Below are 25,722 nucleotides of genomic sequence, written 5' to 3' on the forward strand. Positions count from 1 at the left end.
GCACAGGAAGTTCTGCACTGACATGTGAAAGAACTTCTTCATGGTAAGAATGACGGAGCATTGGAACAGGCTGCCTAGGGAGGTTGTGGAGTCTCCTTCTCTGGAGATTTTCAAGGCCCGTCTGGATGCCTACCTGGGCAGCCTGCTCTGAGGAACTTGCTTTGGCAGGGGGGTTGGACCCGATGATCTTTCGAGGTCCCTCTTCCAACCCCTACAGTTCTGTGAAGTTCAACAAGGCCAAGTGCCAGGTCCTGCACCTGGGGCACAACAACCCCAAGCAAAGCTACAGGCTGGGAGATGAGTGGCTGGAAAGCTGCCTGGCAGAGGAGCACCTGGGAGTATTGGTTGATAGTCGGCTGAATATGAGCCAGCAGTGTGCTCAGGTGGCCAAGAAGGCCAACAGCATCCTGGCTTGCATAAGAAGCAGTGTGGCCAGAAAGTCTAGGGAAGTGATTGTCCCCCTGTACTCAGCTCTGGTGAGGCTGCATCTCAAGTACTGTGTTCAGTTTTGGGCCCCTTACTACAAGAAGGGCATGGAGGTGCTTGAGAGAGTCCAGAGAAGGGAAATGAAGCTAGGTGAGCGGTCTGGAGAAAAAGTCTTATGAGGAGCGGCTGAGGGAGCTGGGAGAAAAGGAGGCTCAGGGCGACCTTATTGCTCTCTACAGGTACCTTAAAGGAGGTTGAAGCAATGTGGAGGTTGGTCTATTCTCCTGTGTGCCTGACGACAGGACATGGGGGAATGGGCTAAAGTTGTGCCAGGGGAGGTTTAGGTTGGACATTAGGAAAAACTTATTTACCAAAAGGGTTATTGGGTATTGGAATGGGCTGCCCAGGGAAGTGGTTGAGTCACCATCCCTGGAGGTCTTTGAAAGACATTTAGATGTAGAGCTTAGTGATATGGTTTAGAGTTAGGTCAGAGATTGGACTAGGTGATCTTAGAGGTCTCTTCCAACCTAGACAATTCCATGTGATTCTGTGTGATCTATATAGCATCTACAGCTCTCATGGACCTGCTCCTGACCTGCTGGCTGTTCTGACAGCAATGACCTCACAAATACACAAGCTTTTGGCCTGATCCTGACCTACCAGCTCCTCAGGCACCAGTGAACTCACAACCAACACAACATATTTGCCTGTTCTTGGACTGTCATCTACTCAGGTACCAGTGGCCTCACAAACACCTACCCATGCCATGTGCCTTCCCCTGACCTATCAGCTATTCACCAGTGATCTCACAGGTACTTGAACAATCCATGAGCCGTCCCCTGGCCTACTGGCTTATCAGGCATCAGGGTCCTCACAGCATCTAGCACAAGCCATGTTTGCTTTTGGCATGTCTGTTACTCAGGCACCACTGACATCACAAGACATTCACATGGGCCATGGGCCTGCTCCTGACCTATCTACTCACACTACAGTGTCCTCATAAGTGCCTACACAATCCATGGCCCTTCAGGAATGAGTGACCTGAAAAAGCAAAGACATAAGTCCTGGGCCTGCTCCAGAACTTATGTCTGTGCTTTTCAGGTCACTCATCTATTACTCATCTATCAACTTCTCAGCTGACAGTGACCTCATAAATATATAGAATCTAGTGGAAGGCTTCCCTTTCCATAGCAGGGGGGTGTGGACTGCATAGTCATTAGGGTTCAGACAACCCAAACCATTCCATGATTCTGTGATTCTCTGATATCCATGCAGCTGACACATGTTTGCCATGGAAGGACTCAGGCTCCAATGGCCACCCAAAAATTCATAGAGCCACACACCTGCTCCTGGCTTATCAGCTACTCAGACAAGAGTGGCATCACAAGTACTTTCCCAATGCATGGGTCTCCTTCCTCCCAGTCATCTTCTTAGGCACCAGTGACCTCACAAGCTCTTACAAGAGCTGTGGGCCTGCTGCTGGTCTGTCAGTTCCACAGGCACCACTGACCTGATCATCACATAGACACCTATTTGCTACCTGCTCACCTATGAATGAGTGTGACGCACTGGTAGAGGGATGCCAGAGGTTTCTGTAGGATTTCAGGAGTAATCAAGCATGGGGTGCCATCACTGATGTGATATAAGCTCCAAAAGACAAGCCATGTGGTTATTCCTGGCCCACTAGCTTCTCAGACACCAGGGTCCTCACAATGTCTAGCATAGGCCATCCTTGCTCTTGGCCTGTCAGCTACACAGGCATCACTGGCATCACTGGAACTTGCACCTGCCATGGGCCTGCTCCCAGCCTATCAGATGTTCAGCTGTCAGAGACCTCATAAGCATATATGATCCATTGGAAGATGTCCCTGCTCACAATTGGGGTGGGGTAGGGGGCTGGGCTGGAACTACATGATGTTTAAGGTCCCTTCCAACACAAAACAGTCTATGATTCTGTGCTGTGTACAAGAGAACAGTCACTTTGCCAGTTCTTCTGGCCACCCTAGTTCTGATGCAGGCCAAGATTCCATTGGCATTCTTGGCCACCTGGGTACACCATCACTAGCTCATGTTCAGCTGGCTGTCAGCTAGCACCTCCAGGTGCTTTTCTGCTGGGCAGCTTTCCAGCCACTCTTTCCCAAGCCTATATCACTGCATGGGTTTGTTATGACCTTGGAAGTCAGTTTATGAATAATATCAGGAATGGTACCTCCTTCTCCTTCTTATCCAAAGGGCTACTTGCAACAGTTTTTGAGCATTTTGAATATCCATGTGTAACCAACATACTCCCATTGCTAAGTCTGCATAATGTGTTTCTTCTTTTCACTAAGATTAATCAATTTGTTAAGAACAGGAATTTCGCCTGAGACAGTGTGGTGGCAGGTAGCAAGGTGTGTGGAAGGATATGGGCAGGTACCTGTCACAGGTGTCTCCAGTAATAGTTTTGAACTTCACCTCTGAGCGAGAGTGAAATCCTAAAAAACTGATAAAATGTTTGAAAGTTGCATGCCCTGACCCTGGCAATGCTGGAGAACTACAGCTTGCAGCACTGTGCTGGGTTCTGGCCTATCACAGAATCACACAGAATGACAGAATTGAAGGGGTTGGAAGGGACCTCAAAAGATCATCGGGTCCAACCCCCCTGCCAAAGCAGGTTCCTTAGAGCAGGCTGCCCAGGTAGGCATCCAGACGGGCCTTGAGTATCTCCAAAGAAGGAGACTTCACAACCTCCCTAGGCAGCCTGTTCCAGTGCCCTGTCACCCTTACCATGAAGAAATTCTTTCGCATGTTGGTGCAGAACTGCCTGTGCTCTATCTTGTGACCATTACTCCTTGTCCTATCCCCACAAACCACTGAAAGGAGGTTGGCCAAATCCCTCTGTCTCCCACACCTCGGGTATTTATACACATTGATGAGATCTCCTCTCAGTCTTCTCTTCTCCAGGCTGAACAGACACAGGTCTCTCAGTCTTTCTTCATAGGGAAGATGCTCCAGGCCCCTTATCAACTTTGTGGCCCTCCGCTGGACTCTTTCCAGGAGATCCCTGTCTTTCTCGTACCGGGGAGCCCAGAACTGGACACAGTACTCCAGGTGAGGCCTGACCAAGGCAGAATAGAGGGGGAGGACCACCTCCCTTGACCTGCTACCTATCAAAAAGTAATTAATGCTGCTCAGCACCCTCAAGGAAAGGAGGAAGTCTGTGAATCTGATGACCAGATAACACACACTATGGGTAACCCAAAGGACCAACCAACTATGTTATCAGTCATCCCCATAGTCAAGAAAAAATAATGGAAATGGAAGTCAGCTCATTTAGAAAGGGAAGAAGCTACTCCTAAGAAAGAGGAAGAAGGGAAAAAGGAAGCCAACTCTAAAGCAGAGTCATCACAACAACAATAGGAAGAAGAGACAGAAATCATAAATAAATCTGAAACCACCCGATCCCTATCCCTGAGTGAGCTTCAAGATATATGAAAGAATTTCAGTCAACATTCAGGTGAGCACATCTTCACCTGGCTGTTTCAATGCTGGGACATTGGGGCCAATAGCCAAGAACTAGAAGGCAAGGAAGCTAAGCAGCTGGGATCCCTCTCTAGAGAAAGGGGCATTGACAAAGAAACTGGGAGAGAGGCACAAGTTCTCAGCCTCTGGAGGTGACTCCTGTCAGGTATGAAAGTATCCCTACAAGGAAGGTATTGTATATCAAATAGGCAAGTAGAGCACCATGGAGAAAGGTTTCTAGCATCTGAGGGAATTAGCTGTGCTGGAGATGGTTTATAGTGATTTGGACAATGACCAGACACCTAAAGATCCTGATGAAGTCCAGTGCATGACACCCATGTGGTGTAAGTTTGTGTGGGGTGCACTATTATCACATGCCAACACTCTAGCAGTGATGAATAGGACAGATGGGATGGGTGTGAATGTGGACACAATGAATGCTGTGTCCAGCCAGCTTCAGCAATATGAAGAAAATCTCTCTGCCTCACTACAGACCCTTATCTAGTCTATGGAGAAACTATCCCAAAGGGTCCACCACCTTGAAGAACATACATCTCCCTCCTCACACAGATGGAGTAGTATTTCAGCCATTAAGAATCAGCATTTTCCTGCTTGAGAGAGGGAGTACCCAGAATGCACACCACATGGCACTTTGAGGTTTTGTCTGTGTGACCACAGAGAAGATATGAGGAAGTGGGATGATGAACCCACCTTGACCCTAGCAGTTCAAGTACGTGAAGTGCAAGGAAATACAACAGCAAAAAGGGGTTGTTCTAGGAAAACTGCTGCTCTGGTTTCTGTTGGGCAGTTTCCCAAAGTGAGTAGAAAGGCTGATGTTACTTTTGACCCTGATGGAGGGACCTCTGCTTCACATTTTCAAGAATTAATTGATAGATACTCCAACCAGGACTAGAGGGGCCCTGATTCTGTCCAGGTAGAGGAGACAATCAGACAATTAATTGGACTGTGTGGCTTGGAACATGGCTTGGAACATCAGAGCCACAAGAATACAGAGCTCTAGTGGACACCGGCGCACAGCGTACCCTAATGTCATCAGGCTAACAAGGGGCAGAACTCATCTGTGTCTCTGGATTGACAGGGGGATCTCAACATCTAACTGTTGATTACAGGCTGAAGTGAGCCTAACTTGGAATGAGTGGCAAAAGCACCCTATTGTGACTGGCCCAGACACTCTGTGCATCCTTGGCATGGGATGAGGGAGGGTATTTCAAAGAGAGTCTGAGGAGAGGATATTTCAAGGACCCAAAAGGGTTCAGGTGGGCTTTTGGCATAGCTGTTTTGAGCACAGAGAAGACTAAGCAGATGTTTACCCTGTGTGGTCTCTCAGAGGACCCTTATGTTGTAGGATTGCTGAGGGTCGAAGAAGAGCAGGTACCAATTGCTACCACAGTGGTGCACTGGCAGCAATATACCAAACGAGACTCTATGATTCCCATCCATGAGTTGGTTCATCATCTGGAGAGCCAAGGAGTGATCAGCAAGACTTGTTCACCTCCCCTGGTGCAGCTTGAGGCCATTCCCTCTAGTCCTATCACTAGTTATCTGAGAGAAGACGCCAACACCCAGCTCCCCACAACTTCTTTTCAGTTAGTTGTAGAGAGCAATAAGGTTTCCCCTCAGCCTCCTCTGCTCCAGACTAAACAACCCCAGTTCCCTCAGCCGCTTCCCATAGGACTTGTGTTCCAGACCCTTCAGCTTCATATCCCTTTTTTGGACATGCTCCAGGGTCTCAATGTCCTTATTGTAGTAAGGGACCCAAAACTGAACACAGCACTCAAGGTGCAACCATACCAGAGCTGAGTACAGGGAGACAATCACCTCCCTGGTTCTGATGGTTACACTAGTCCTGATACAAGCCAGGATGCCATTGGCCTTCTTGATCACCTGGGCACACTGCCAGCTCCTGTTCATCAATCAGCACCCCCAAATCCTTTTCCTCTGCACAGCTTTCCAACCACTCCACCCCAAGCCTGTAGCATTTCATAGGGTTGTTGTAGCCAAAGTGCAGGACCCACCACTTAGCCATGTTGAACCTCATCCCATTGGCCTCTGCCTATTGACCCATCCCGTCCAGGTCCCTCTACAGGACCTTCTTACCCTCCAGCAGATTGACACTTCCCCCCAACTTGATGTTGTCTGCAAACTTACTGAAGGTGCACTCAATTCCCTCATCCAAATCATCAATGAAGATATTAAAGGGGATGTCCAGGTGGAGCAGCAGGTCTCTGTTTTCACCTGAACTGGAGGTTGGGTCTTCTGCTTTCCATCCCAGATGTCCAGGTCAGGAGGCTGAGTACCCCATGGATCTGGCTAATAAAGACAGATGTAAAGAAAGCATTAAGAACCTCAGCCTTTTCCTTATCCTCAGTAGTCATGTTCCCCGCTGCTTCCAGTAAAGAATGGAGATTCTCCTTGGCCTCCTGTTGCAGTTAATAGATTTATAAAAATATTTTTTGTTATCCTTAACCATAGAGGCTGGATTGAGCCTTTGCTGGGCTTTGTCTTTCCTGATTTTTTTCTCTGCATATGCTTGTAACTTCTTTGTACTCTCCCCGAGTTGCCTGCCTCTTCTTCCACATAAACTCTCTTTTTCTCCCTGACACTCAGCAAAAGTTCCCAGCTCATCTATTCTGGTCTTCTTCCTTTGTGTCTCATCTTACAGCAGACGAGGACAGTCTGTTCCTGTGACTTCCTTCTTGAAGAGCATCTGGCTTTTCTGGACCCTTCTGCGCATCAAGACTGACTCCCAAGGGACCCTCCCTACCAGGGTTCTGAACAGTTCAAAGTCTGCCCTCTGGAAGTCCAAGGTAGAAGTTTTACTGACCCCCTTCCTGACTTCATCAAGAACAGTGAACACTACCATTCCATGGTCACTCTGCCCAAGACAGCTCCCTGCCACCATATCTCCCACCAGTCCTTCTCTGTTCATGAACAGCAGGTCTAGCAGGACACCCCCCTGGCAGGCTCACTAACCAGCTGAGTCAGGAAGCTATCTTCCACACACTCCAGGAACCTTCTAGACTGCTTCCTCAGGGCTGTATTGTATTTGCAGGATATGTCTGGAAAGTTAAAGTCCCCCATGAGAATAAACACTGGTGACTGAGTGACTTCTTCCAGCTGCTTACAGAACACCTCATCTGTCTCTTCATCCTGGTTTGGCGATCTGTAACGTATCCCCACCAGGATGTGTGCCTTGTTAGCCAACCCCCTGATCCTTATCCACAGGGATTCTACCTTGTCATTCCCAACCCTGAGTTCCACAGCACTGAAACACTCTCTAAGAGCTATGCTACCTCCCTCCTTAGTTGCCTGTTCCTTCTGAAGAGCTTGTAGCCATGCATTGCAGCACTCCAGTCATGGGAGTGGTCACACCACATTTCAATGATAGTCATGGTTTGCCTGCCACACAATGGCTTCTGTCTCCTCCTGTTTGTTGCCCATGTTGTGTGCGTTGGTGGTGTTGGCATCTGGCATCTAAACACCACACAGCCATTTGCTCACCCTACCCTCTCCTTCTTTGGGATGGGGGAGAGAATCAGAAGAAATGAATCCTGTGGGTTAAGATAAAGACAGTTTATTAGGACGGAAAATGGGGGTTGTAGTCAGTCTATAGCAAGGCCCTTACCTAACATGGGGCAGCTTCTCGATTCTTCTCACAGAAGCCACCCCTATGGCCCCCTGCTACTAAAACCTTGCCATGTAAACTCACGACAGGATGTCAAGTTTGCTTAGTTAATCTCTGACCCAATCCTCTTTGACCAAGGGAAAGTACTCCTTTCTCTGGACTTACTCTGTTGTCTCCAGGGTCTGAGATTCTTGAGGACTTATTTAACAGTAAATACTGGAGCAAAAAAGGCACTCAGCAACTCTGCCTTCTCCATATCCTTTGTCACCAGGGCTACTGCCCTATTCAGCAGTGAGCCAACATTTTCTCCAGTCTTCCCTTTTCTACAAATGTATTTGAAGAAGCCCTTCTTGTTGACCTTGACTTTCCTTGTCAGATATAATTCCAAATGGGCCTTGGCCTTCCTTGTTACATCCCTGCGTACTCTGAAAGTGTCCCTATATTCCTCCCAAATGGTCCATCCCTTTTTCCACATGCTGTAAACTTTCTTCTTCTGTCTGAGTTTGCCAGGAGCTCCCTGCTCATCCATGCAGGTCTTCTGCCTCCTTCTTGCTCATAGGGAGCAAGAGCCCCCTCTGCAGAGCGAAGGGGCTGTGGTGCACGGGGCCATGGGAGCACTGCAGGGCCGTGCTGGTCAGGCTGGGAAGGCAGAGCCAGCTCGGGAGGGGCACTGCCACTGACTGCCTCCCACACAAGTGATTCTTTGGCCATGGAGGGTGCACGCAGATAGCTGGCCTTCTTCAGAGTCAGAGACTCATGGAATAGCCCTAAGTGGAAATGATGCACAAGGATCTTTGGGACATTTCCAGTGTTGTTGGACATTCTGTAGTGATTCACTCTATCCAGCCTATCCACTCCTCACAGCAACACAAGGGCTCTGAAGGAGAGTGTGGGAGGTTAAAGGGAGAGCAGCTTTGGCAAGATCAAGCCCTGGGGCTCACTGGCAGTGCTGCTGTGCCAGGACTCTTCTCCTCTCCACCTCTGCACACAGCCAAGTGCTCCTGCAGCTCCACCACATGTCTCCGAGGAAGGATCTCAGGCAAGCATGTCCCTTCAGGGTCCTTTTTTATTTAAATACAGAGAGAGCCTGGGTCCTTGTTTACACCAAGTCACATGCAAGATGTTGATACTGAAATTGAGAAGGATAAAATATGGCTTTTCTTTTTGGACAATAATTTCACAAGTAGTGCAAAGAAACACTAAAAATATTTACAAACTAACAACCACACAAATCAATACCTGGGTCTATTATGGTTACATTATGAGTGATATGCAGGAGAAGAGAGGCAGTTTATTGCTTTTGAAATACATTCAGTCATGAGGTTCCACACTGCACCTTTCAGTTCCTGGTTTCTCATGCTGTAGATGAGAGGGTTCACTGCTGGAGGCACCACTGAGTACAGAACTGCCAGCAAATGATTCAGGGATGAAACAGACATTAAAGGGGGCTTCAGATAGGCAAAAAAGGAAGTGCTGCTGAACAGGGATACCACAGCCAGGTGAGGGAGGCACATGGAAAAGGCTTTGTGACGGCCTTGATGGGAGGGAATCCTCAGCACGGCCCTGAAGATCTGCACATAGGACAGCAAAAGGAAAACAAAACATGCAAGAAGTAAATATGCTGTAGCCACAATAAACCCAACTTCTCTCAGGTAGGCATCTGAGCAGGAGAGCTTGAGGATCTGGGGAATTTCACAGAAGAACTGGTCCAGTGCATTGCCTTGGCAGAGGGGGAGGGAAAAGGTATTGGCAGTGTGCAGGACAGCATAGAGAAAGCCACTGCCCCAGGCAGCTGCTACCATGTTGACACAAGTTCTGTTGGCCATTATTGTCCCATAGTGCAGGGATTTGCAGATGGCAATGTACCTGTCATAAGCCATGATGGTGAGAATAGAAAACTCTGCTGTGACAAAGACAGCAAAGAAAAAAACCTGGGTAACACAACCTTTGTAGGAAATCGCCGTGGTGTTCCAGAGGGAATTGGCCATGGCTTTGGGAACTGTGGTGGTAATAGTGCCCAGGTCAATGAGAGAGAGGTTGAGGAGGAAGAAGTATGTGGGGGTGTGGAGACGGTGGTCACAGGCTACAGCAGTGAGGATGAGGCCGTTACCCAGGAGGGCAGCCAGGTAAATGCCCAGGAAGAGCCCAAAGTGCAGAAGCTGCAGCTCACGTGTGTCTGCAAATGGCAGCAGGAGGAGGAACTCTGTGGGAAAGCTGCTGTTAGACATTTGCCACCTCAGGGCATGTTTACCTGTCCATGGAGGAAAAGACAAAGACAAGATATAGATAATTCTCTGAACAAAACCTCTACCATGTTTCACTGAATCCTCCTCAACAAGAATCACAGCTCTTCCTATAAGACATGCTCCTACCTCAAGCTATCAGTTTTGCTTCAGAACAGCATGCAGAAACTAGGCAGAACCTCTGTAGCTCAGCAGGAGTCAGTACTGCCTTACAGTATCTGGTGAAGAGCACTGGGAATGCATCTCAGTAGACCAGTGGCCAGAGGCATCTCCCTGTTTGCAGGTTCTGAGCAGGATGCCCAACAGTTCCACAAGAAACAATGAAGGTGGTGTTGGTGCTGTCTCTAGGCTGAGGGCTGTGAAGGGAAATTAAGAGGTTCCTCACAGACTTACAGATACCTTTCAGTGTAATGCCTGTGAGTCCCTTCTACAAGTCTGACAACTCCATTGTCATCCCCCTAACTGCCCTTCATGATAGGAAAGTGAATGTGAAGACTATAGAGAGTGCCTTCCCTTCATGTAACCCCTGCCTTGGTCTTCCCTGTCAAGGACCTACCCCAGAGATGCCCTGGGGGAGCTATGGAGCTGTGAGCAGCCTGGCCCAGGCAGCAGCCTCTTGGTAGCAGCAGTACCGTGCCTTTCTGGAAGGGTTGTCACAGTGCCCTGTGATGAATTTACTCAAGTGGGCATCTGAGCCCTGCCACAACCACTGTCTCACTCCCCTACCTCAAAGGGAAAGGGTGAAAAAAATTGTTTTGGAGAATTAGAAAGCAGGTATTCTTTATTAACAGTACTAGGTATGTGGTGGATAATTCCACCAAACATGTACATCTAAGCAAGACAATGAGTACATATTTGTGGTATGGTGATATATATATTGATGCAATTTTCAAGAAAGGTCAGGATTTATGTTAATGGCTTCTCAGAAATAATTATCATACTGTCCCTCCTACTGTCCCACATGCACAGTACCCTCTGGTGGTCGCACTTTTGGGTCTTTCTGATGAAGGCTTGTAGTATTCTTCACCTTGGATTTTTCTCCTTTTCATTTTTGTGCATTCTCTGTCATTGTTTACCATTTCTGCAGTTTTGCTTTTTTACAAACTCGGCTAATTTAATTGTTTAAGCTCATCTTTGGGAACTGTGTTCCTTCTTCAGCCTCAACATTGTGGCTACAGCCAAGACTTACCATGCAAGGTCTGATACAACAATTCAGCAATTCCAGCAAACCCTTCAGTTTATTATGTTACATATTTCGTGGATTATACTTTTTGTTTCAGTCCCCCCTTTTCTATACCCTGTGCAAATTCTTTTGCACCTAGTTCAGAACTTTTCTATAAGTTCTCTATCCTCATTTAAATTATGCCATTTCTATCAAGAGATTTAGTAAAATATCTTCCAGTTTCTACTCAATGTCTAATCCTATTTCTTTTCCATTCCTCCTAGTTCAGGGTTATCCACTAAACTACACCACAAACTACATTGTAACAATGAACAAGTAAGCAATATCAACAATCTCAGTATTATAAATGCTGTAAACAGTTGTCTTAGCCAAGCAAAGTTTGGGAGCTGGGAAGTTAACTTTTTCCATACTTCTTTGAAACCCCAAGAGATATCATACTGGGTTACTAAATGCAATGCTATAATTTGGTTAATCATTATGTGTCAATTTTCTTTAATTCATTAATCCTGATGTATATAAGAGTATTAACTACTATTAATAACTGTACACATACCTTCTTCCTTGCTGAATTTCTTTGCAACATTTCATAACCTTGATATTTGTTAGTCAGGCAGACTCACCCATATTTGCATTATTAGACTGACAATTGTACTTTTACGGCATCCTAAAAAGCAACAAACTACAATAATTACAAACAGGATTATAACTGTGCGTTGCGAAAGCGAGGTGAACCATGTGGAGAGAGAATCCAAGTCTTCATAATATTATTGGTCCACTAGTTGCCATTGGATTCTCCCTCTTGCCCAGTCAGTTCTATATACCATTTTACTTCACCTATATATTCCCATTTTCCATACTGGGGCTCTTCCTATGGACATGGAATTTCATAGCTCTATGGGGTGAGAGGTTTGGTAACATTACCTTTAGTAGGGTTTATTGTTCCATTCTCAACCACACAGTTAAGGAAATAATTCCCTTCTAGGCCAGTCCACTTCAAAGAAATGATGTTGTGCCTGAGTACATGACTGTAGAACAGCAAGAATGTGACTTTGTTTTATCTAGCTGAAGAGCTGAAAGGCCAGCAGGAAGGCCACATGGCTTGTAAGATCATGGTGAGATTCTTTCTGCCTGGTCAACTGACAGACCACAGGAAGGCTAATGTGTGTGGATGCTTTTGTCAGAGGTGGTTTCAGAGATGATGGAACTTTTCTTTAACATGGAAAAGAAAATGCAAGCGAAAACCTGCTTCAAACTGGGGCTTGGGTGCTGGAAACAGGGCATAAGTGGTAGGATGTCACTGAAAGTGTATCACAGAATCATAGAATCATCTACGTTGGAAGAGACCTCTGACCTAACACTAACCAGTCCTCCACTAAACCATAGTGTAGTGCTGTAGTGTCAGATGTCATCTGGAAAGAATCTATTATCAGTCCATAAGCTTGTGTTTCAGGCCACAGCTGGAAAGGGTACAGGTATCAGTGAAGGTATGGAAATGCCAAGGTGAGAGTAGGGTGGGTAAACAAGATGGCTGTTTGCAGGCTGCAGGGAAACAGTCTGTGAACAGCATAGGACAGCTGGTGTTGGAGATGGACAAGGGCACTGGCAAGGCTAGATTTCGCCAAGATAACCAAGGGCTTGTCCCTTTGGCTACGGCAGGTCTCTTTGCCACCAAGCCCTATCAGGAGACATGTTGTCCTCTTAGCACTGGGGTTTTATACCCTCTTTACACTTTCTGAGGAAGGCCAGGAGATGTAACACCACTGTCTTTCACTTGGCGCTGCATCCCCCACATCCCACTGCCTGAGGAAGAGCCCAGGACTGCCTGTTAGGGACATGAGCTCTTTGCCAAGAGCTGGCAGCAGGGCTTGCATTTTCTGCTTGATGAAGCAAAGCCAGGATTTTCTCAGAGCCACCTGCAGAGTGCCTTGGCCTACCTGTAATCATGGCTTCCAGTCATGGCTCTAAGGAGTCCATGGGGCTTTGTCAGTAATGGCCTTCAGTGGGACCAATCAGTGTCTTAAAGAACTTTGTAGTTTTGCTTTTGACTTTGTCTTTCTGAGAGATTTCATCAGTCTTCTCTCAGGAGATTAAGTTCACAGACATAGCACAAACTACTCCTTGGGGCTTATTAGAATACAGAAAGCCATGAGTGTCTCTTAAGGAGGTCTGGACAGGTAGGAGAAGCCTGACCCTCTATGGACATCTTTGCTCCTCACCTCCCAGGCTCACACCATTTCTATCATTGGCCCCTTAGGACTTGCGTCACTTGTCCTGACATCAGACTTCTCCACTGAAGTCTGCAGTTGCACCCTGTAGTTCCTTTGTCCCAACTCCCTCCTGCTTTCCTTAGAGAACAGGCTGCACACAAGTAGAGAAGGATAATTCTTAATTGCAAGCAAACTAAAATAAAGTATGATAAAGCTCAATAATCAATAAAGCACATTCCTTAAGTGCATACTAGGCCCAGGTTGTACCCAATGAATCTCACCTCCCACAGAGTATAATCATATTTTTGTTTAGTCAATATACATGAAAGGTTATATAAAATCAAATTTTTGGCTAAAGATATTGTTAACCTACATAAACCAAGGGAAATCTTTGAACTCCTTGAAGCTCAAAGCAGCAACCAGATCATAGAATCAGAGAATCAAAGAGTGAAAGAAACTTGGAATAATTTGGGCTGAAACAAAACTCTAAGGTCATCTAGTCTCATCCCTCTGCCATGGGCAAGGGCATCTCTCACTACATCAGGTTGTTCAAAGCCCCTTGCAACCCAGCTTGGAACATTTACAACGTTGGGGCATCCACAACTGCTCTGGGAAACCTTTTCTAATGGCTCGCTATTCTCATTGTAAAAAATTTCTTCCTTACATACAATCAGCCCTTTCTGTTCAAAAGCATGACTCCTTGTCTGGTCACTACAGGCCTTTATAAGAAATCTTTTTCTTTCCCATTTAAATACTAAAAGGCAGCAATAAGGCAGCAGTAAGGCCTCCCTCGTGCCTTCTCTTTCAAGGTTAAAAAAAAAAAAAAAAAAAAAAACAACCTCTCAGCTTTTATTTGCATGGGAACTATTTCATCCCTCTGATCATGTTCATGGTCTTCCTCTGGAGCAACTCTAACAAGTGGGGCCAGGGGATCCCAGAACTGGATGCAGCTCTGTCGGTGGGATCTCACTAGGACAGAGACAAGGAAAGGAATTGCCTCCCTCAACCCGCTGGGCTCTCTTTTTTTCATGCAGCCCAGGACACAGTTGGCTTTCTGGGCTGCAAGTGCACACTACCAGCTGATAGCCAAATCTTCATCTTTTGAAGTACAGGTTCTTCTCAGCATCAGAACCAGTGCCATAAAGAAGGCACGAAAGGTGTTAGTCATTGCAGACTCCTCTCTGAGAGGCACTGAGGTTCCCATTGGCCATCCAGACAATCTCTCCAGAGAGGTTTTCCGCCTGTCTGGGGCTCATACTCATGACATTATGAAGAGGCTACCAAGTCTGGTGAGTACAAAAGACTATCACACCTTTGTACTTTTTCACATAGGGTCAAAGAATGCTGCAACAAGGAGACTCCAAAATATCAAAAAGAACTTTATGTCCTTTGGAAAGATGCTGAAAGGATCAAGAGCACAAGTAGTGTCCTTCTCTATACTCCCAGTTGGTGACTGGGACCCAAGAAGGTGAGGAATGGACAAAATGAATGACTGGCTGCAGGGCCGATGCCATGCCCAAGGTTTTGGCTTCTATGATCTTGGATGCGCTTTTGAGCATCCAGGCATGCTGACACCACATGGGGTGCAGCTGACCAGTTGGGGCAAGAGTATTCTGGGCAGTAAGCTGGCTGGGCTTATCAAAAGGGCTTTAAATTAGATGTGGTGAGGGAAGGGGATGCACCTGTGAGTGAAGAAATACTTTGCTGCATACCTCACCTTCCCAGGTGACCCTGTGCAACAGGTATGAAGCTATGGAACTGGATGGGCAAGGAAAAGACAATGTAGATCATGGTCCATCCATGCTGGAGGAGTTGTCCTAGGCAAGTTGAGCTATACCCCGCATCACAACAAGCCCCACCAAGAAAAAAAAAAAAAAAAGAAAAAAAAAAAGTCATAGGGAACTCCCTTCTAAAGGGAACGGAGGGCCCAATTTGTCATCCAGACATAACCAATAATGAAGTCTGCTGTCTCCCTGAGGCATGGGTAAGAGATGTCGCTCAGAAAGTCACTTACCTGGTACACGCCTCTGTTTATTACCCTTTATTGTTTTTCAAGTTAGCAGTGATGAGATGGCAAAGAGAAGCCCAAGAGCAATCAAAAGGGACTTTAGGGCTTTGGGGTGATCAGGTGCACAGGTACTGTTTTAATCCATCCTGACAGTAGCAGGGATCAATATTGAAAGAAAGAGGTGAAACCAACTGATCAATATGTGGCTCCAAGCCTGGCACCACTGACACAGTTTCAGGATTCTTGATCATGGGAAAGTCTACATGACACCGAGCCTACTGACTCCTGATGGGGAGCACCTTTCTATGAGCGGGGAAAAGATTTTTGCCAAGGAGTTAGCAGGGCTGATTGACAGGTCTTTAAACTAGATTTGAAGGGGGAAAGGGACAGAAACAGGCATACCAGAGATAAGCTATAGGACTGCGTGCCAATTTTGAGAAACTGCATGCTGTGGAGGCCCTTCAGTCTGCCCCACAAGGGGCTGAGATGAATGAAAGATATCTCAAGTGTTTCCATACATACACACACAACATGAAAGAGAAACATTTCAGCTCCCTGAAATGCTTTTATACTAATGAGCATACTATGGGAAACAAACAGGAAGAACTGGAGATCTGCATGCGGTCGCAAGGCTATGATTTCATTGCAGTCACAGAGACATGGTGGGGTAGCTCACATGACTGCAATGCTGTCATGTAAGGCTACGTGCTTGTTAGAAAAGACCAGCCAGGAAGTGGTAGAGTAGCTCTTTATGTGAGAGAGCAACAGGAATGCATGGAGCTCTGCCCAGGGGTGGATGAAGAGCGAGTTGAGAGCTTATGGGTAAAGATTAAAGGGTAGGCTACCATGGCTGACAGTGGTGTGAGTGTTTGCTATAGGCCACCTGTTCAGAAAGAGGAGGTAAATGAAGCCTTCTTCAGACAGCTGAAAGTGGCCTCTGAGTCACAAGCCCTGGTTCTCATGGGGGATTTCAACCACCCTGGTATCTGCTGGGAAGACCACACAGCTAGGCACGAACAGTCCAGGAGGTTCCTGCAGTGCATTGATGGCAACTTTATGACACAGGTGGTGGAGAAGCCAACAAGGAGATGTGTGCTACTGGACCTTGTAGTAACAAATGAGAAAGAACTAGTTGAAGATGTGAGGGTCGGGGGCAGCCCTGGCTGCAGTGACCATAATGTGGTGGAGCTCAGGATCTTGTGAGGAGGAAGCAGGGCAAAAAGTGGGTTTGTGACCCTGGACTTCAGGAGAGCAAACTTTGGCCTCTTCAGGGATCTACTTGGAAGAATTCCATAGGTTAGTGCCCTGGGCAGAAGGGCATTCCAAGACAGCTGGTCAGTATTCAAGCTGCCCAGGTGTGGAAACAAAGTCGTAACATTTGTCACAGACTGATCCTGACTGCACTGAAAAGGGGGAAGCTCCTGAACACCTGCAATACGTTGGTGATATTATTCTGTGGGGTGTCAAAGCAGAAGTATTTAAAAAAAATGATCCAAACCCTTCTGAAAACAGTTTTGCTATTAAAAAGAAATAAAATAAAATAAAATAAAATAAAATAAAATAAAATAAAATAAAATAAAATAAAATAAAATAAAATAAAATAAAATAAAATAAAATAAAATAAAATAAAACAAAAAGGTCAAAGGACCTGTACAGGAGATCCAGCTTATTATACTTTTGGAGTGGTTTTGTGTGTGTGTGCCAGGTGGATCCCTCCAGCAGCTGGGCTCATACACTCAGCCTGCCCTGGACAAGTCCCTGGCTCCCATTCTCCCCACTTGAGGGCACATGAATATGAGCCACCATGGCTGCAGCACCACTCCAGCTGCTGGCACAGACCACTGCACTCTTACACACACACACACACAGACACACACACACAAGTCTACTAAGTCCACACACTCCTGTCTCTCTCCTGTTGCTGACACCAATGACACATGGGCCCTCTGACCCTCCTGGTTCTAGTCTAGTTGCTGCACTCACCACCATGTACAACTACCATGTGTCCTACAGCCCATGGCAGCAATCCCCTCAGTCCAAATAATGATGCAGAGAGCTGCTCACATTGACTCATCTTGATGGGTTTCCTGCCTGGACGCTGGGGTGATGGTCCAGGGCAAAGCAGTCCTGGAAGGAGCTGGAACAAGATCTTGCTTCTGCAGGATCCTGTGACTTGGGTTCCCACCTGCCATTGTGCTTTGTGCTCTTCTGGGCTACTGGAGATGGACCATTGATGAGCTGGGGGCTCTCCTGTGATGGGTCTGGGAGTAACCAAAGCAGGGCATGCACTGAGTCACTTGTCCTGCCATCGCTTGCATGGGCCTTCATTTTGTGTCCAGATGTACTTCTTATTACACAGCCTAACCCAATCCATCAAGAACATAAATCTCTGGAGGCATCTGCATGTGGAGGTCATATAATATGGAGGTGGTATTACATAAAATACAACAGCAGAGAACTCAAATTGCTCTTGAGAAATGTATCATGATTAACTACGCTGTTGCACAGGCCATGGCTTCCCTCAGGGCCAGCATCACAGCCATTTTTCTAAGACTGTAGATGAATGGGTTTAAGAATGAGTACAGGACAGTGTTCAGTGAAGCTATAATTCTGTTGGTCTCCAAAGAAACATTCTGAGGAGGGTATGTAGAGAGCAATGCAGCTTCCATAGGCAGTGGACAAGGTGGTGAGATGGGAAGAACATGTAGAAAAAGCTTTTTCCTCTCAGAGGCTGCTGGTATTTGTAGAATACAGAAGACACACATGTAAGATGCCAGAGTTAAACACAAGGAAGACAGCATGATAAACAATAAGAAAACCAGGTCTATTTTCCAAAGGCTGGCATCAGGGCAGGACAGTCGGAATAAGGGAGAGTTGTCACAAAAAAAAATAATAATAATAAAATAATAAAAATAAATAAAAATAAAAAAGCTGTATCTTTTTGAACCACAGAAAGTGAGAAAGTGAGCTTTGAGAGCAGCATCAGGTGGTAACTTGGGAGTGTGAAGCCCATGACCCAAACAGCAGCAACCAGCTGGATGCAGATCCAATGCTTCATGATGGAAGCATAGCACAGAGGCTGGCAGATGGCAACGTAATGGTCAAAGGACATGGTAACAAGGAGAACAAACTCTGCAGCACCCAGGGCAAAATAGAAAAAAGGCTGGGCAAAGCAGCCGCCTACTGAGATTGTTCTCCTGCCAGAGCTCAGAATCACCAATAGTTTGGTGCTTGTGGAGGACGTAAACCAGGTTTCCAGGAATGCCAGCTTGCCAATGAAAAAGTACATGGGGGTTTGCAGGCGGTTATCCACACACACCAGGAAAATGATGGCTGCATTCCCCATCACTGTTGTCAAGTACATGAGAAGGACCAAGAAGAGAAATAGCTGTAGCCTTTGGTCAAGCCCCGAAAAGCCCACAAGGATGAATTCAGAAATGACAGTTCCATTGCCTGCTTCCATGCACAGTTTCCATTCATCCTGCTGAAGCATGAACACAACAAAAAAAAGTAGAATAATTACATGGTCTGGACAGACGGCTATGTCCTTCCTTCTCTCTTTCCTTGCTTGCAAGCTTCCTATAAAACAGAGAGAGAGAGAGAGATTCCTTTGGACCTTCCTCACACCCTGACTTTTCTATGTCACATATGAGGAAAGGTCCTCAGAGAATCTCTTGTCTTCTTTCCAACTTTGTCCATCGGCCACAAATGATTCTTTCTCAAGAGCACAGGGCTAAAAAGGGGTTGTTAGCGATTGCACCCCATTCCTGGGAAAGTCCACATTCACTCAGAAGAATTGAAAGCATCCACCATACCAGTGTTTCAAAAGGAAATCTCATTTCCTGCACAAATACTTTCTATTACATAGATAAACCATTGATTCAAATATGTACATTGAAAGTTATTCTGTCTCCTCTTCAGTACTTCCCTTTTTGGACTAGCAACAGCAGGGGAATCCAAAGCTGATTTCAAAACAGGCAAATGTCAAGTATTGCTTTTGTAATGCCCTGGTTTCTTCCATATCACCTTCCCTTGTATCTTTAGAAAAGAGGGAAAATGGGGCCCAAGTGTAGCTTGCCTTCTTTAGTACTCTAAATTAAGGGCAAAATTCATTATTGTCCCACGAGGTCATTGGAAACAGATCTGTCACACAGTCACATCTGACCTCATTCTACACTGAAATGCAGTTGTTTCCAAACAGTTGCTCTTTCCTCTTGCTATCAAATGTCCTCATCTAAATGCCTTACTTTTCTGAGACATGGAAAAATCTTGTCATCTTCAAAAGCTTAAGGACAGTCCTTGTTATACAAAGAGGAAGTGCTTAGAAAAATCAAAGTGCTAAGTACTACCATGAAGGTTTATATTTCAGCTGTCTGAAAGTCATATCCTTCAGGTTGAGCAATTTAACTTACTCCCGTACCATTAGTGCAGAGAGAGAGAAGAGCACCTGGAAGTGATTCCTCACCTTTCTTTCACATGGCATCCCATATCTAAATGGATCTGGGAGAAATAAAGTCTTGAGAGGTTAGACATATCCAGCTTTTTTTTTTTTTTCTTTGTTATTAAGCAATGACTACAGTTGCTTAGCAGTTTCCTGAGATCATACCTGTTTATGACCCAGAAAAATTTGGCACCTTGATTATCAATCAAATGTCAGTCTGGCATCTCCAATGTCACCATGAGTCTGTTTCTGAATAGCTCCCTCCTGGCTTTTGTCTCCATTCAGTGTGCTGGGAGATGACATAAGCAGCTGAGATCCTGCTTCCTGGTTTGTGCCCACCTGAACCAAGGCAAGAGGAACACATCAATGATCATGATGAGGGAATAGTGCCACCCTCAGCAAGTATGCTGATGATACAAAGCTGAGAGTAGTGGCCAACATGCCAGAAGGCCGTGCTGCCATTCAGGAAGACCTGGACAGGCTGGAGAGATGGGCAGGAAGAAACCGAATGAGGTTTAACAAGAGCAAGTGTCGAGTCTTGCACGTGGGAAGGGACAAACACATGTTTCAGTACAGGCTGGGGGGGGACCTGCTGGAGAGCAGCTCCGAGGAGAAGGACCTTAGGGTCCTGGTGGACGACAGGTTGACCATGAGCCAGCACTGTGCCCTCGTGGCCAAGAGGGCTAATGGCATCCTGGCATACATTAAAAGGAGCGTGGCCAGCAGGTCAAGGGAGGTGATCCTCCCCCTTTATTCTGCCCTGGTCAGGCCTCACCTGGAGTACTGTGTCCAGTTCTGGGCTCCCCAGTACAAGATGGGAATCTTCTGGAAAGAGTCCAGTGGAGGGCAGCAAAGACGATACGGGGCCTGGAGCATCTTCTTTATGAGTAAAGATTGAGACCTGGGTCTGTTCAGCCTTGAGAGGAGAAGACTGGGAGGGGATCTTATCAATATTTACAAATATCTTAATTGTGGGAGACAGTGGGATTTGGCCAACCTCTTCTCAGTGGTTTGTGGGGTTAGGACAAGGTGCAATGGTCAAAAAACTGATCATAGGAAGTTCCGCACAAACAAGTGAAAGAGCTTTTCATGGTGAGGGTGACAGAGCACTGGAACAGAATGCCCAGGGAGGTTGTTCAGTCTCCTTCTTTGGAGATACTCAAGGCCCGTCTGCACACCTACCTGAACAACCTGCTCTAGGGAACCTGCTTTGGCAGTGGGGCTGGACCTGATGATTTCTTGAGGTCCCTTCCAACCTCTAAAATTCTGTGACTCTGTGATTCTGTAATCCCAACTCCTGAGGGTTTGTGTGGGGCGTGGGAGGGAGCTGAGCCCCCTTATAGCCTCTGGATTGTAAACAGTGAAGGAGATGCCTTGGTTGACTCAGCGGAAACCAGTCCCTCAGCAGGGGGAAGAGAGATCCCCCCCTGCCCTTGCCTGGGTGCCCTGCCTAAAAACAGGATATGGAAAAGTGATTCTTGGACATCATACCTCTTCTGAAATGAAGAAAGACAGTGTCCCCTGTCCAGTGGAGGGAACCAACATAAATGTTTACTTCAGTGTGTTTCAAAGTTGATTCCTCCAGAGGCCCAGGGACTTGTCAAGAGTTCTCTGTGCTGATGAGCTCGTCTGGGCTCCTGGGCCCAAGGGGAGCTCCTGGCAGGCGGGCAGTGCCACAGAGAGAAAGCTCTGCCCAGGAGCAGCTCCTCTGCACTGCCTGTAGGGGACAAGAGCAGCTGAGAGAAGGGAGGGAGGTGTTAAAGACAGTGTGGAGGGGGGATGCTGAGAGCTCACTGTGGGAGAACTCTTCACAACACTTCACAGAGTAAGTATCTGGCAGAAGGGTACAGTAGATGAGTGTCCCCCAGGAGTCTTCTAAATATGCCATATCCCACGAATGATTGGACATGTCACAGTGTCTGTCCTGGCTTCTCTAGTGTGGAGTATGTTGGTATTCCCTAGACAAATGATTACCTGCCAAAGCTGTCAAAAGGACAGGACATGAGGGTTCCTTCCCATGGGGCCAGATGCAGATTGTGCAGCCAGGATGCAGGCAGGGGTGGCCAGGGCTGTGGTGCAGAGCAGGGTCCCTGCTGTGCCCCAGGGGCTGTGTGCCGGGGCAGGGCCTCTGCTGCCTGCCAGGCTCAGCACTCAGCCTGAGCGGGGAACTGCCCAGAGAGATGTGGGTAGAAGCTGTGGGTGGAAGGAAACCCCCCAGCAAGACCGGGCAGGGTCCTGCTGTTTCCCAAAGGCTGCTGCCTGGGTCAGGCTGCTCACAGCTCCACAGCACTCCCAGGACATCTTTGGGGTAGGTCCTTGACAGGGAGGACCAAGGCAGAGGCTACCTGAAGGGAAGAAGCTGCCAGCAGGGACAGCTCCAGGCAGCAGAGACCTGGGCAGGGAGGTAGAGGGAGCTGATGCCTGAAACACCAAGGGAGGGGGTATTCAGGCACTCCCTGCCAGGCCTGCAGTGCAGGCAAGCTTTGTAAACTGAAGGCTTCCCTGCATGCCCATATGCCTTTCTCTGTGTCAGCTGTTTGGAGCATTGTGGTATTCTTTCTTATTTCTCCACCTGTGTGTGGCTTTCCTACTCTCTTTGTCTGGGGTGCAGGTTGGTGTTCTTCAGGTGGGTGCAGCTTCTGTTCTGACACAGACGGCTGGTACCCTGCCCTGAGGGTGTCTTCATGGAAACAAGGTGCCCAAGCTCCATTTTAAACTGTCAGGCACACTCTTATCCAGTCGGGAGGGTTAGAGAATGAGCTGACTCATCCCTCATTCAGCTCAGGGAACAGTGAGTTCTATGAGAGGAGTGTGTTTTCCTCAGGGAAATCTGCCTAACTTGTCACTGTCTTTTCTTCCATGGATAGCCAACCACGTCCAGATGCAGCAAATGTCCAACAGGAGCTTCCCCACTGAGTTCCTCCTCCTGCCATTCGCAGACACACGTGAGCTGCAGCTCCTGCACTTCGCGCTCTTCCTGGGCATCTACCTGGCTGCCCTCCTGGGCAATGGCCTCATCATTACAACGATAGCCTGCAGCCACCACCTCCACACTCCCATGTACTTCTTCCTCCTCAACCTCGCCTTCCTCGACCTGGGCTCCATTTCCACCACTGTCCCCAAAGCCATGGCCAATTCCCTGTGGGACACCAGGACCATTTCCTATGCAGGTTGTGCTACTCAGGTCTTTATGTTTGTTGCCTTTATCACAGCAGAGTTTTATCTTCTCACTGTCATGGCCTATGACCGCTATGTTGCCATCTGCAGACCCCTGCACTATGGGACAGTAATGGCTAGCAGAACTTGTGTAACCATGGCAGCAGTTGCCTGGGGCACTGGTGTTCTCAGTACTGTTCTGCACACTGCCAATACCTTTTCCCTCCCCCTCTGCCAAGGCAATGCCCTGGACCAGTTCTTCTGTGAAATTCCCCAAATCCTCAAGCTCTCCTGCTCAGATGCCTACCTCAGAGAAGTCCAGTTCATCATCTTTTGCTTTTGTTCAGGTACAGCATGTATTGCTTTCATTGTTCTGTCCTATGTGCAGATCTTCAGGGCTGTGCTGAGGATTCCCTCGGAGCAGGGACGGCACAAAGCCTTTTCCACGTGCCTCCCTCACCTTGCCGTTGTCTCCCTGTTCAGCGGCACCATCATGTTTGCCTACGTGATGCCCTCCTCAATCTCTTCCTCATTTCTGAACCTTTTGCTGGAAGTTCTGTACTCAGTGGTACCTCCCATAGTGAACCCCCTCATCTACAGTATGAGGAACAAGGAGCTCAAGGACGCACTTAGAAAACTGATGGTATCAATGTTTTTCAGTACTCATAAAGTTCCCTGCCCTGTCTACAAATGAACCCCAGTCCATCCCATTCCAGCCTTGGGTTTTCTTTGTTTTTGCTATTATTAATATTAATATTTTCTTAGTGTCATTTTGACTGCTTGTGTTTCTTGCATCTACATAAATATGAGGACTCATATTTATGACTCATAAATATGAGATGAACGAACCTGCTCTGTCTCATGTTTAGGCTGTATGAATGTGTTCCTAACAGCAAGAGAATGCACATCTCTGTAACGAAATGGAATCGCCCCATTGCAATGCCTGAAGCCTGCAATTTCCTTCTGATACCAGTGCCAAGAATAGGCCCAAAGAATTGGTCCCCAGAAGGGTCTGTTCCTGCTTTGGTTCAGGAAGGAATGGCTCACTGTTGCATTGTGACCTGTCAGAGACCTAGGGCTAGATTTAAGACCCACCCATTGGTGTCTGCTGACAGTGGAGGCAGAGAATGGTCACCGCATTACATAGCCAGGGCTGTTCCCACATGTGATCCATAGATGATGTCCTTCAGGAGGGGAGTCTGGAGCTGCCTGCAGAGACCAGTGTACCTCCAGGGACACTGGAGCCTGGCATGAGCAGTTACTGCAGCCCCTGTGAAAATGAGAGATTTCCCTCTGTGAGCTCAGCCACAGTGAAAGAACTAAAGCCTGGTATTCACAGGGAACCTGTGACTCTGTAGTCTCAGAGAAGAGAGTGGGTACCTAGGAGGCAGAGGGAAGGGAAGCTAGGGAGTGATTCATCTCCCCATTCATGAAGTACTTCTGCCTGGTCCAACCCAGTGATCCGGACCTGTCTAAGTCTGCTTCCCATCCTGACCACCAAGCCATGCAGATTCACCCCACAGCACTACAGTCCATCTGCTCTGCACAGCAGCACCACCAGCTTGGGGACCACTTGTGAAAAGCATGGGAACGGCTGTTCCCCACTGTCCAAGGGGAGCTGATCTTTGAAATTTGACCAGCTCCATCCTCCTGCTGGCATCAGTGTCTATACGGGAGGAACAGACACCAAGACAGTAGATCAGCCTGGGTCATGGGCCCAGAGATTTTCAAAACCCAGCTGGAGACTGACTAACCTATCTACCTGTAAAGCTATCATTGCTCAGAGAAGATGATGCTAGTGGATATCTCCAGAGGTCCCTTCTGACTCAGGGAAGAAGGGGATGGACTGCACAGTTAGAGTGCTTGACAATCCTGTGTTTTGAGGCCTTGCTGCTGTTTTTAATCCCTGCTCCTTAAGGTTACCCTGTGAGTGGGGTATTTCTCAAAATGAGGCTCTGCCCTATGGTAACCTAGAGTACAACTGGTGCAAGGATACTATAAAAAAGTTCTCAAAAACATTTCCAGGCATTCTACAGTGAGCAAAATTACAAATTAGTTGGAGTTGGAAAGAGTCTCTCCCCATCTTTCTTTTAAGCTGCCTTTAAGTATTGGAAGGCTTGATGAAAGTTTCCCCCAGAGTCTTCTCTTCTCTAAGCTAAACAAGCCCAACTGTCTCAGCCTGTCTTCATGGGAGAGGTGTTCCAACCCTCTGATCATTTCTGTGGCTCTCCTCCTGACCCACTCTATAAGTATTATGTCCTAAGTCTCATGTGTCTACTGCATTGCAACCCCAGAGCTGCATGCTCTGCTCCAGGTGGATGAGGTTTCTTGAGAACATAACAGAGGAGGGAGAATCTCTCCCTCAGCCTGCTGGTTATGCTGCTTTCGATGCAGCCCAGGATATGGTTGGCTTTCTAGGATATAAGTGCGCACTGATGGCTCATGTCAAGCTTTTCATCCAGCAGTACCCTCACCTCCTCTCCTCCACAGGTTTGCTCTCAATCCTCTCATTGCCCACTCAGTACTAATATTTGGGATTGCCCTGAGCCAGATGCCGGACCTTGCACTTTGCCTTGTTGAACTTCATGAGGTTTGCATGGGCCTACCACTCAAGCCTGTCAAGGTCACTCTAGATGACATTACTTCCCTCTAGTGAGTCAACAGCACCACACAGCTTGATGTCAACAGACTTGCTGAGGATACACGCAATCCCATTGTCCATTTAACCAACAAAGATGTTAAATGATACCAGTCCCAATACCCTGAGGAACACCATTTATCAGTACTCTCCACTTGGAAATTGAGCCACTGACCACAACACTTTGAGTGTGACCATCCATTCAATTTCTTATCCACCAAGCAGCCTATCCATCAAACCCCTGTCTCTCCAATTTGAAGACAAAGATGTCAT

General features: G+C 47.2%; 3 protein-coding genes across 3 annotated transcripts; 1 reads left to right on the forward strand and 2 right to left on the reverse strand.

The window, feature by feature from the left end:
• Positions 1-8,832: 8,832 nt before the first annotated feature.
• LOC309891455 (olfactory receptor 14A16-like) lies at positions 8,833-9,561 on the reverse strand (the record flags this gene model as incomplete). Its single annotated transcript, XM_082785821.1, has 1 exon — positions 8,833-9,561. One exon carries the CDS (start codon positions 9,559-9,561, stop codon positions 8,833-8,835), a length of 729 nt encoding a protein of 242 aa, XP_082641947.1.
• Positions 9,562-17,706: 8,145 nt separating this feature from the next.
• On the reverse strand, positions 17,707-18,677 carry LOC309891457 (olfactory receptor 6E1-like; the record flags this gene model as incomplete). The annotated part of the gene is given in 4 exon segments (XM_082785822.1): positions 17,707-17,859; positions 17,864-17,928; positions 17,931-18,174; positions 18,177-18,677. Coding segments are annotated over 4 exon segments (963 nt in total).
• Positions 18,678-22,545: 3,868 nt separating this feature from the next.
• Positions 22,546-23,505, forward strand: LOC309891458 (olfactory receptor 14A16-like; the record flags this gene model as incomplete). The annotated part of the gene is made up of 1 exon (XM_082785823.1): positions 22,546-23,505. One exon carries the CDS (start codon positions 22,546-22,548, stop codon positions 23,503-23,505), a length of 960 nt encoding a protein of 319 aa, XP_082641949.1.
• Between the last annotated feature and the right edge of the window lie 2,217 nt (positions 23,506-25,722).

Source organism: Aythya marila, assembly GCF_965140915.1.
Source record: "Aythya marila genome assembly, contig: HAP1_HAP1_SCAFFOLD_235, whole genome shotgun sequence".
In the NCBI taxonomy this organism is placed as follows: Eukaryota; Metazoa; Chordata; class Aves; order Anseriformes; family Anatidae; genus Aythya; species Aythya marila.